General features: G+C 42.1%; 1 protein-coding gene across 1 annotated transcript in view; it reads right to left on the bottom strand.

Moving 5' to 3' along the window:
• The window catches only part of CCDC146 (coiled-coil domain containing 146), a 112,828-nt gene that overhangs the window by 28,357 nt on the left and 71,438 nt on the right, over positions 1-13,033 (bottom strand). The window contains exons 3-6 of the mRNA XM_036327616.1: positions 12,262-12,344; positions 10,221-10,430; positions 3,791-3,848; positions 1,603-1,779 (exon numbers count right to left, since the gene is read on the bottom strand). Of these exons, the coding sequence (XP_036183509.1) occupies positions 1,603-1,779; positions 3,791-3,848; positions 10,221-10,430; positions 12,262-12,344 (528 nt within the window). The remainder of the gene's footprint in view (positions 1-1,602; positions 1,780-3,790; positions 3,849-10,220; positions 10,431-12,261; positions 12,345-13,033) is intronic.

Here is a 13,033-nt window from a genome sequence, read left to right as displayed (position 1 = left end):
CCAGATTCCCTTTATGGGAGTACACCCATCCATCAGAGGTTGCGGGAATTGGCTGCTAACAGTTCATGTTTGTTCTCTTCTCCAAAACTGAGCAGAGCTGATTTTTTGGGGGACACGGGGCACAGAGAAGGGGAGAGCAGGCTGTGAAATGACTAACTGATGTGGTGATATAACAGCCCCTCCCCTCTGCCTTTGGCTGGAACAACCTCTGCAGTGCAATTCATGGTCAAGAGATCCCATGGGATCAGGTTGATACTAAGGTTCTCCTGAACCACCTTTTGGCCCAGTTTCTTCCCCGGCTTCCCTCACGCCCTTATCAGATTCTCCTTAGAGACGTCCCTCCACGAATGCTTGTCTTAAGCTCTGTTTCTAGGATCCTTCCTGAGACTCATGCTCAGAGAAGCTAAAAAATTTCCCAAAGTCTCACAGCTAGTAAATGTCAAGGCCAATGTGGGGATACGGACACATATGTAATAACTTAATCAATAATGAAATTAAAAAACAAACAAACAAAAAACCGAAAAAACAAAAAAACCACCACCGAAAAAACCAAAAAAGCAAAAAACGTCAAGGCCAAGATCAGAAGCTAAGTGTGTCTAATGCCACTTTCCACTAGGCTCTGAGAGTTCATGGAACATTCAGTTTTAGCCTCAAGAATCTTATGTACACGGCATGGGTGATGGAAGAGCCCCTCCTGCCTGAGGATCGCAGCGGACTGTGGGGCCTGGGTAACGTGCACAGAGGGGAACACATCACTGCAGTGTGCGCACTTCTCCCTGGGATCTTGCTCAGTCCTGGGGCAGATCCAAGTTTTGTGAGGCTGAAACTTGTACAGTTTTTTGGGGGGAGCGGGGGAGGGGAAAAGGGGAGCGTCTGCTCTTTTAGAAAAAGAGTAGAAAATTACAAATGCTGAATTAGGTACAGGGCCTTGGAAGAGATTCATGCAAGTGAGGGGCCTGAAGCTTTAGCTTCATTGAGTTCCTTAGAAATCTCTGCTGAGTTCCTAAGTTCCAGATAGTAGCTGGGTACATCTTGGCTCACAAGACTCATAAGCAAAAAGAGGTCCAAGTGTGTCACATTAAGCAAAGAGTGTCAGATGTTATTTAAAAAATAACTCTAGGTTACTTAAATTGTTTGGAGAGCTATTACATGTTTTTTCAAAATAAAATGAATGTAAATTATCTCCTAAAACATAAGTACGGGCCCCTCATCAGTTGCATGGTCAGAGGGAAGTAGAGTGGAACCAAACAGACAAGGATAAGGTGATAAAAATATACATAAGAGGTTAGAAAATTTGGTTCCTATTCAAGGAAGAGATTGTGTTTGTGACAATTCTAGTATCGAAAAATGCTTGGCAGTCTAGAGAGGCCCGTTCCCGGGTTGGGACTCCAAATTACAATGATCCTGCCGGACACTCTACAGACTTTTGTGAATTCCCAGAGTCCAGCTTTCGTTTGATTGGCTCACTCACAATGCTGAATGTTTTTGTGTGATGATACACCTCTTCGTCAAACCTATGCAGTCAAACTTGACATCCATGCATTTTAATGTTCACACAGGCACAGTGTCTGAATATTTATGAATGGTAAGTAAGTAGCACACCTTTAGGTTGACCTGACATTCCAACAATTCTTCTAGCTCCTTCTGCTCCTTTAGCAATTGCTTCTGCTTAAATGTTAAATCCTCCCGTAAATTTTTAATTTCTGATTTCTTCTGCATTATTTCTTTACGTAATTCTTCAGTGCTTTCTTTCTGTATTCGCATCTTCTTATCCATTTCCTTTAAAGGTCATGAAAATTATTAGTTTATTTAGAGTCTGAGCAAACATTTGTCTACTTAGATTAAAAGTAACTTACTCGCCATTTTGATTATATTTGTTTTGAGCTTCATGAATGATTTCTTATCAAGTTAAATACAATTTATGATTTCTGACATTTTCAATAAAGCCATGACAATTGTGCTGAATGTATTAAACATTTTACATTAGATTCATACTTTTTTACTACTGCTCTTTCTATCCTCCTATATTTTATTTACTTATTTTTTTGTTAATCCTCACCTGAGCATATTTTTTCTTTCCTTTTTTTTTTTTTTCTTAGAGTGTGTGTGGAAGGGAGGGAGGGAGGTAAAGAAGGTAGGGATACACACACACACACACACACACACACACACACACACATACATACATACACACATATATATTTAGAGAGAGAGAGCCCTCGATGTGAGAGAGGCACATGGGTTGGTTGCCTCCCACATGTGACCTGATGGGGGCAGGTATTGAACCTGTAACCCGTGTAGGTACCCTTGACCAGGAATTGAACTCTCTACCCTGTGGTTCACAGACCGACACTCTATCCACTGAGACACACTGTCCAGGGCCTCCTATATTTAAAATGTTTCCTTTTTTTCTGAGTTAAGTTTTATCTTATACCAAAAAGTATTAGTGAAAACTTGCAGGCTATTTTTTTAGTAGCTTTGTGTTTTGACAAAATTAGATGCAAATAATCTTTGAATATCTGGCTTCTGGTTAACTTGTGTCCCACATGAGATTAGGGAGTTTGTATTTGGAATTTCGAACACTCTTGCACTCCTAATCTCCCACTTTCTTATTGATATTACTTTTCCCATTTCATGCACATTCTCCTCAAATACCCTCCACCCCAGACTCATAATAAATCTTTGCTTCCCAAATGAATATATACATATAGAGTGTTCCAAAAAATGTATACACACACTTTGAATAATTATAAAGGCAGTGTTTATGAAAATACATTTCATTTTCAAAAATTAAGCTATCAGCTGTTAAAGTGTGTATACATTTTGGGCACACCCTGTATATAATATATATTCATATATTTAAAATTGTACTTTGTTGTATGCTAAACAGGTTTCTTGTGTCTTGGAATTAAAACACCAACAACATGCTTTTGAAATATATCCACTCAAAAGGTGCAAGCAATTCGAAGTGTGATGATCTTTCTATTTACTCTGAATGATAGATTTCAAAAATTAGACACAAATTGCTCCTATTCCGGCAAATCTTTGTCATGAAGAGGTAGGGCCTATGTCTCTATCCCTTGATTTTAGACTTGGCCATGTGACTTGTTGTGACCAATGAAATAGCCCAAAAATGATTTAAGCATAGGCTTGAAAAGTGCTTGCATGCTGGGGCTTGCCCTCTCATGAGTTTGTCTCTTTTCTGAGGCTGGAAACCCTTCCACCATGTGACTAATTAGTGGCAAGTGACCTTAGACCAACCAGCTGCCCACTGGCTGACATAAGAATGAAGCCATCCTAGGCCACCCAGCCCCAACTGGTCCAGCATAGACCAGGCGAATTCAGAACTGTGAAAAATAAGGAATGGTTGTTGTTTCAAGCCGTTAAGTTTTGGGTTGTTTTGTTATGCAGGAATAGATAAGTGATACATCTTCTAGAGAAAAATTTCTTGTAATAAGGTGTTTGGGAAACTCTAAGGGTAAGAGCTATAGCAAAAATAATGTTTACAAATGCCAACCACAGAATCCTTTTCTCTCCTTCTGGAAACAAAGCAAATATTGTCTAACAAAACAGCCTAAATTAGGTGCCAAATAGCTAAAGCCTGTAATAGGCACCACCTATGTTTACTCCAGAAGTTATACAGCTATTCCTTTCGGTATTGTCCATGGTTAAGACTTCTGGATCTTTCCAATGTTTGGGGTTTGGTTGTGGCAATGCATTCATATTTATAAAAAATGATGTTTGAATCCAGCTATTTTAACAAACTCTAGACCATCTAGATAAGACTTACTCCTGGCTTAGGTATCTTCTCAAATTCCTTTATTATGAGAGCTTTTTCTTCCAATAAGCTGCAAAAAAAAAAAAAAAAAATTAAAAAGGAGGTTTGACAAAGTACAAAAGAGTTAGCTATTTCTGCAGTAATAACTTTTCCTTCCCTTCTCCCAGTGTACTCCCAATGCTTGTTTGCCAGGCCCAGTGTTTCTTCTGTATGATGGCTTCAGCGCGTCCCACAGGCCCATGTAGGTGATGCTTTCCAGACCTCCCACAACACTGTAAACGCAGCCTATTGGGACAGTTACCTCATCACATATAGGTACTTGGGAACATGACTCCCTCCCTAGACTCTGGCTCCTTCCAGGCATGCTCTGGGCCATTTCTTCTTATGTTATTTGCAATGAACTAATGTCTTTCTGGATTCCTGAATCAGCTTATACTGGTTCCATCACATAAGCAGGTCCTACTAGCCGGTAGGTCTGGGAACATGGAGCTAAAGATGCATGCATACCAGGTTTCATTTTTGTGAAATTTTATTTGCAATAATGTAAACTAAGGTTCGTGTAATCAATATGTGCCACATGGAATGTAATGTAGGTTAGCTGTCTTGGCCACAAGCTAAAGCTGAACTTTTCAGACCTTTGAATACTTATGCCTTTGCTTGTAGAGCTTGCATATAAATTGATATTTTACTACTTCCAAGCTATTGATCCTACGCCTCACCCATCCTGCCACGTGGGGGCAGTAGTGTGCTGCTATAGTTCGGTTGTAAAGGCAACCTTGGTGTGCTTGAGTTTCAAAATGGTGACAAAGCAGCTCTCTCACAAGTCAATTTACAATCTTTTCTTTAAACAAACGTAAAATGGCTAATTATTTAGGGAAGTTTTAACTAATTATATTTCTATTATTCATTTTGGTTTTTTTCTATTATTCATTTTCTTTTTCTTTTTTAAATGAAGAAACAGTGATTGACTTTTGTCCTTTGAAAAAATGTGTTTTTGTATTTATAGAGAAATACAGTTAACTGTTGAACAACACAAGTTTGAATTGGGCAGGTCCACTTATATGCAGATTTTTTTTCAAGAAATATTGTAAATGTATTTTCTCTTCCATATGATTTTCTTAATAACATTTTCTTTAGCTTACTTTATTGTAAGAATATAGCATATAATGTACAAAATATGCGTTCATTGACTGTTTATGTTATTTATTGGTAAAGCTTCTGGTCAACAGTAGGCTATTAGTAGTTAAAAGTTATATAAAGATTTTGACTGGCGGTGTGGGGGGGTGCCCCAGCCTCCTGTCACATCGTTCAGGGGTCAACAGTACATCGTTCATAATCCCACCTCATCACACCAGGTGGTCATTTTTATTTTCCTTTTATCATCTTTAATATTACTTTAATATCTTTCAAATAAATCTAATAAAGATCTAATATTTAGATCTTTCTTATCTAAATATTAAAGATTTTTAATATTATACTTAATTAACATATTTGTATTATGTTCCTTTTAGTACCTTTTAATAAAATTATGTTAAATCTGTATATATGATTGAATCCATTTTGACCCAGCATCTAATTAAAATAGTTTCCCAATTGCAAAACAGACTTCATAATTAATAATTTAATAGCTATCGTTTCAAGGTTTTCTAGTGGGTGGATATACCATAATAAAATAATTCTAAATATTATCTGTTTTTTACTGAACCCATCATATGCAGGTACACGCATCGTTTCTAAACTGCAGAACGTTGCTAGTAAGTATTATTATCTTCATTGTACAAATGAAGAAACTGGGGAGTGAAGCACCTTTGCAAAGTCACACAGTCCCAGCTGCACTGACATTCAAACCCATTCCTATCTGACTCCAGTGAGTTTCTCAGTACCAAGCTGCCTCTGGAATACATTATTTTTTTTTTTAACATTCCATTACTTTTTAGAATTTAGATGTGTAGGGAGTGTCTATAGGGTCAAACCTCGGACTGACCTGTGGCAGAGCCACATACAAGTCCCAGCTTGGAGGGCAGAGCCCTGCAGGCACAATTAAGCTTGACCTTATAGTTCTCCCTTGTTCCTAGGTAGCTAATGGGCTGTGGGAGGTGCAGCAAGTGCTGCTAAAACAAGGCTTGAGTAAGGAAATAGATTTAAAACTCGCAAGAACATTATAAACATGCTGACCATTCCCCTTGTTTAGGTTTGTGTGATCTGACTATAAAATAAAGCTTTGGCTTATAGGCTGTGCCATTGTCCCTCATCCAGGCAGTGATCCTACCTGGCACCTACTGTATTCTCTTGTCTATCTGCTTTAATCCTTCACTGCCCCTCCTCAGGTTCACCATGACCGTGCTGGACATGGTTCATAGATTGCTTTCAATTTTTCTACTTTTATAAATAACTAGAGGCCCGATGCATGAAAATTCATGCAAGAGTAGGCCTTCCTTCCCCCAGTTGCCGGCACTGGCTTTGCTCCGGCCCCAGCTTCGTCTGGAAGGAAGTCTGCAATGATGTCTGGTCTAATTAGCATATTACCCCTTTTATGATCATAGATAGTGTAATAAACATATTTATGCAGAATGTCTTTTTTTCTCCTTTTGGATTCTCTTTTTTGCATGGCATTGTGGGGATTAAAAAATTTTTGTGTGCCTCTTGCTGTAGGAGGTGCAGCAAGTGCTGCCAAGACAAGGCTTGAGTAAGGAAATAGATTTGAAACTCACAAGAACATTATAAACATGCTGACCACTCCCCTTGTTTTGGTTTGTTAACTCTTAACCTTTTAAACTGACATTAAAATGGAAACCTGTTTGACGTTTTCAGTTCTCCTGACGAAGAGGTGCTTCGATGTCAAAGCTCCTCGGGATTTCTTTTCTGCAGCAAGAAAGTCCTAACTAAAACCATGCCATCAAAGGTTTTTGGTTTGAAGGACTTGTGGGTGAATGGACAGTGCAGGAACCCTGTGTGCTGCCGAGGGCAAGAGGCATTATTCACCACCAGGAGCAGAACCAGCCCAATGGGAGGAGGCTGCAAGAAGATAGATTTCTGAACCAGTACAAGCAATCGCCATCTGAGAGGCAGGCCGCCCAGGGCTGGGCTGGCTGCTGTGGAGGTGTGGCCCTGTCACCAAGGTGCTGGCAGAGGCTGAGTGTCACTGGGAGGAGACGCGGGTGATTCTCACATGTAGTCAGGCCTGAGAACCACTTTTGGGACCAACGGTTCTCAAACTCTGACATGAATCAGGACCACATAGGAAGCTTGGAAACAATTCAAATGTCACATTCGGTGGGAAGGCTTAGCAAGGAATCGGGATCGTTAGGGTTGGAGCTCAGGTGTTTCTCCCTCGGCTGTGAGGACTACACTGCAAAACCTGTGCTAAGCTGGTTCTGTTCTTGGTTGCCGCAGAGCAGGCAGGCAGGAAAGTATATATATATAGATATATATTGATTTCAGAGAGGAAGGGAGAGGGAGAGAGAGACAGAAACATCACTGATGAGAGAGAATCATTGATTGCCTCCAGTACACCCCACACTGGGGATCGAGCTAGGAAAGATTTTTAAGTTCAGAAGGTGAAATCTGTTCCAGCTGTGAGTTTTCCTTGCAGCTAATCCTGATGACCTGTATGCCTCTCTGTCATATTCTAAGTTGCTGGGATGCCAGATGCAGTGCTAGAATAATTCCTGTTCCCTTCTTATAGGATCTGTTTGTTTCGGTTCCCACGTTGTTGTCACTACTGGAGTAAGAATGGAAAATAGCTACAGTGGGGCCTTGACTTACGAGTGCCCTGACTAACGAGTTTTTCTGAGATACGAGCCGTCTCTCTCGGCCGATTTTTTTGCTTTGAGTTGACAGAGTAATTTGAGTTAACGAGCTTCTTAACGAGCTCTGTCACAGAACGAATTAAACTCCTAAGTCAAGGCCCCACTGTACTACACTCTGGGTGAGCACCCACAGGGACCAGCTACGGGGGGGGGGGGGGGGGGGGCATAGTCACCAAGGCCAGGACCGCACAGGGAGAGCCCCGCACATGTGCAACAGTGTCCCCACTCTCCACGTCCTCTCCTGCGACAGCGCGGGCCGTGGCCTTGCTCCCCCAGCTGATGGGCACTTTCCAGAATGCATCAGATTTAGCATGAGAGACTCAATTTATTTACTTTCCAAATCTTAGGAATTATTAGAAAGCAGAGAAGTGAAAAAAAAAAAAGGTAAAGTGAAGGCAAGGAAAATGTTGAAAAATATTGGAAAATCTTTTCAGGGGAAGTTTCTAGAAATAGAATGAGTTCTATTTCGTTTCAAAATAAATTATGAATAGTGTTTATTTAATTACTTCATTATTTATTTATAATGTATTCACTTAACTTATTTAAGTGGGTTACATACTATGTCCTGAGCTGCATATTTATCAAGAGATCATCAATAAGCACTAATCTCCAAACCAAAACTACGCATTAAAACAAATTATTAACTGACCACATAATATACTTACCATTAGCATTTATTGATTTACATTATGTGAAAACATGAGAAAATCAACCAAAATACAGTATCAAGTCCTTTCTTGATAGCATATTTGAACAGTATAATATTCTTAGTTGTTTCCAATGATTCAGAAATTCCTACAGATGTTGGGGTTGAGAAGTGCTAGTTATTTGGGTTTCTATTATTTAGACCCTGAATAAAAAGAGGGTTTGTTGTACCGATGTGAAGAACACCATCTGTATATTTGGATGAACAGTCTCTAACTGGCTTATTTTTCTGTGGGGATGGAAATATCTACTTTTTTTTCCTGGGGAAAGAGTGTTGACTGAATTTGTTTCGGTACCATGTAATACTAAGCATGTGAAGCCAATGAAATACGCAGCCTGTTACTCTTTCCTGATATTTCTTTCGGCATCACTGTTATTTTTATGAAAATACACTTGTTACTTCTTGGAGCTGTTAACATTTGAGAATGCAAAGGAGTCTGCTGAAGCTAAAGTATCATGCATTACAAATCCAAAAAGAATACACACTAAGCAGTTTTGCAAATGTGCGTTTTGAATGTTCTTGTTCACTGTTGGTCAGTGTGCACGGTCCCTCCCTGCCCCAAGTAGCTCAATGAACAATTTGCCTGTCTATACCTAAAAGGCAAGAGTTCTGGATGTTTTTGTGTTTTGTTTTGTTTTTTTCCCCTTGGCAGGAATACTCGGAAATTTTAAACAACTTAAATATCAAGTGACTTATGTTCTTCTTACCCTTTCATGGAAATGTCAAGCATTCATATTTTCAATACTAATGAACAACCACCAATTGTTTTAATTTCATTATTTTTTCAACTGAAAGAGTGCTTACAAAGCACAGAAATAGCTAAGCTTTCTTTTTATAGATTGCACTGGTGAGTCTGAAACTGGTTAGATTGAAAGACAAAAAAGAACTAGCCTTCTTCACCCCCTCTCCTGCCCTCCCCGCACCCCCAGCTGAAAAAAATAGGCCCCAAAGAGAGGATTCAAAACCCAGGATTTTCAAGGTCCCCAGGAGGTCACTCAAGTCATTTGCTTATCCATCAGCAGGACTGAATTACATTCCCTTGGTCAGAAATTTACCTCTTAAAAATAGCCAGAGAACGTTGTGATACCTTACACAGTAACCAATTCTAGGAGAGATGTTTTGGCTTTCTCTCCAGTGTTCAGGCACAGCAAACAGCACACCGCAGCACAAAACCTGGATTACACTCGTTTTAAAATTCAATTTAGTGGGATTTGCTATACAAACTCTCTCCCTGACTTGCTACTCACAGACAGAATGTTAGTAAAGATTTTGGAAATAACATCGGCCCTTCTCGCAATACATTTTCTGCTTTAGTTCACCGAATGACATCCTGGAGATTTGGATAAGTAAATGTTTCTTCGAAAAGGAAGTAACTTTCTTCCTTGATCCTCAGGAATAGCTTAGTAATGGGGGAATGAGGCTGAATGTGTGTTCTGAGTTCTGATGTTAGAAGACTAGCCAGGTAAGACTCTCAGCTCACGTAGGCCAGTCTGGAAAGTGTGTGTGTGTGGGGGGGGGGGGGGCACTCGCCATTGCAGACGCATGATCTGGTGCTGCAAACAGACTCAGGGGCCCCGGCCAGGGCCCCCGAGAGCCAGCGAGCCCCAACCCTGGCTCTCAAGAGTGTGTTCTTTGGCTGCAGCTCCCAAAGCTGGTGGCTTCCCTGACACACGGGAAACGCAGCAGGGAACTCCTTTTCCTGAGAGCGTCTCCCTGTCACCTCAGCTTTTTCTAGAAGTTGTGCAACCTTATGATTCAGGGACTGACTGTTCTAGGGAATCAAGGACAGAGATAGGCCGCTGATCATGTCAGCGTTGCTAGCTCATACTCATCGTCCCTAACATTCCCAACTTAGCGGCGTTTTGTTCATGTGGAAACGGCGTGGCTCGCGTCTGTCGTCGGCGTGCTGGGAGAACCGGGCACTTACCTGTTCAGCCTGTACTGGTTGTGGTACTCTCTTTCCTTCACGGCGTTGTATTCGTTCTGATACCTGAGGAGCTGCTCTCTCATCTTGGAGACCTCGGTGGAGAAGGCCTCCGGGAACTTGTCCGCTTGCTGCAGGTGGAGCCGCTGCTGGTGGATCCGCTCGGTGAACCGCTTGGCGTTCTGGAGCAGGTGGACCTCTGAGTCCTGTGTGCTGCGTCCCACAAGAACAGGGTCACGCCGCGGGGACACACAGGGCCTGCTTTCTCCCAGAAAGGGGGTGGACAAGGCGGTTAGGGCTCCCGCCAGAAGGCAAGTGGCCATTTAGCCACATGGACTTGAAAGAGAGTGTCAGCAGAAGAGACTTTAATGGCTCTTATAACGTAGCTTCTCGGGAAAACTCATCAGTTTCAGGCCAGCATTTCCAGCCTCTATCTGCCCTGCTGCAGCCCCAGCAGCAAAGCGAACAGTCTACTCCATCATGCCTTCCCCACCCACCAGGCAGTGGGGGTGGGAGAGAGCACTGGGTGTTCATAATGACAAAAAGGAAAACAGAACTAAGGGTTCAAGAGGAGGTAACGTGTGGGTGGCAGAAGGTGAGTAATGGTTTTGCAACACGACTGGGAAGTAGGAAGAAATAACGCTATAGCCTTGGTCCTGCCTTGCTGTCTGTCACTGGGGCCCAGTGGGCCAGGCAATGAGGAAGCATGCCGGCACCAGCAAAGCTCAGCAGGGCTCTGGATTAGAGCTATTAAGAGGTGAGGGTGTGGCAATGGTCCTTGCATCTGCAAAGAGGCTCAGAGAGATGCCCCAGAACTGCATGGAGTTTTCTCCCAGTTAAGCAATGGTCAGTGTGTTGGGAAAGATGACCCCAGACTTTCCATCTAAATCCTCTAAGTTCCTGAGTCTTGAGAACTACATGTGCACACAGTCAGGCAGGACTAATTGTGGGAAATGGAGTCTCCATTTAGGGATGAGGGTGAGGATTTAGCTTGGGGATGGGGACGAGGAGGAGGAGGAATAAAAGCTGAAGGCTCTGGAGTGTGGTGTGGTGAGGGGCCTCCTGGAGCTGAGAAGTATGGGGCAGGATGCATAGGGATGCAGCTCTGCTCTCCTAGCCATTCACTCTTGCTCTCATCCTGAGGGTGGAGAAATGACTGACCAAGAAAAGAAGTAGGGGCAACGGTTGGAGACTGGGGGAAGGGACGGCTGGGGAATGGCAGAATGGAGTTTCTGTCCATGGCTGCCTCTCCTTGGCTTTTTTTTTTTTTTTTAATATATTTTATTCATTTCTTACAGAGAGGAAGGGAGAGAGACAGAGAGTCAGAAACATCGATGAGAGAGAAACATCGATCAGCTGCCTCCTGCACACCCCCTGGGGATGTGCCCGCAACCCAGGTACATGCCCTTGACCGGAATCGAACCTGGGACCTTTCAGTCCGCAGGCCGACACTCTATCCACTGAGCCAAACCGGTTTCGGCTCTCCTTGGCTTTTGATGGAGACATCATGCAAGGCTATGCAGCAGGAGGTGGGGGAAAGGGAGAATGTCAGTGTCCCGCCCAAATCCCTTGGCGCAGTCTCATATATATATCAACAGCACCTCTGTGCTTCTGTCTGAGAAACTTCTCTGGTCACAGGAGCTTGCTTGGCTTTTCAAAGGGCAAGCTAGATGTGCCAGGAGCTCATCTTCCTAGCAGCAATCCTTAATCAGAGAGGGATGGACAAATGCCCTTGCCCATCCGTGGAGAGTTCTGATGTGTGTTCTGCACAGTCACACACAGTGTCCTCGAGAGACAGAGCCCCAGGGGCCACAGTGTTAACCCGAAGATTAACACATGGCCAGCTGGATTCCTCCCATCCCCGTCTCACTTCCCCACTCTCTCACGATAATTTCTGGTATCACTTCTCAAAGTACTCGGGCTCAAATTCCTGCCTCAGGATCTGCTTTTAAGGGGAATGCAAAATAAGATAGGTCCCATCACAAGTAAAAATATAAATGTGATGGAAGGTGTCCCCACATCTTTTACTGAGTAAGCAGCATACCTTATGAGAGTGTCGTGCAGGAAGGTGTACTTGGCTTTTAATTCTGCCACTCTGGTTCCAGCAAGTTTTCCCAAGGCATGCAACTAGCAAAGAGAACACAGCATCATGGTTAGCCATCAGCTTCTTTGTGCTGTTAGCAGGAATAACATGAATATGTGGACATCTTATAAAATCTTTCACTAGAAAGAGACGATGTTTGGAGAAAATATTTCTAGTTCGATCTTGCCTCCAGTAAGCTCTGCACCCCTGGGCAACCCGTTTTCCTCTCTAGATGAAGACTGCAATTTCTTCATCTGCAAATTGAGGAAATGAATTGAGTCAAATTCCTCCAATTCTAAAACATTTCTAAAATATTTCTAGGTCTAGCAAACAATCCGAATAGTATAGATAACTAGGATGGCTATTTTTTATGTTGAGAGAACTAGTAGTTATTGAGCATCTATTATGAGCAAGTGTTGTACATCAGTTATTTTGTTCACAAAAATGGTTTATGAGGTAGGTATTATCTCGAGTTAAATTAACGTTTGAAAAGTTAAGTAAGTTGTTCAAAGTTATAGAGATAGTTAAAGGCAGAATCAGGATTGAAACCTAAATGGTTCAGCTCCAAAAATCCATGTTCACTCTCGTGTACACAACGCCTCTGCCACCACTATCAAAGGAACATGGAAGTTTATCTGGTACATGCAGCAATATGATTTATTCCTTTCTCCTTTCTGATAAAGGAACTTTTGATTTACTTTCTGGGTCAGGCGGTAAGTAGTAAACAGACATC

This window comes from Myotis myotis, unplaced genomic scaffold (assembly GCF_014108235.1).
Source record: "Myotis myotis isolate mMyoMyo1 unplaced genomic scaffold, mMyoMyo1.p scaffold_m19_p_11, whole genome shotgun sequence".
NCBI classification, from domain to species: Eukaryota; Metazoa; Chordata; class Mammalia; order Chiroptera; family Vespertilionidae; genus Myotis; species Myotis myotis.
Note: the sequence above shows the minus strand (reverse complement) of the source record. Positions and strands in the feature narration are given on the sequence as shown.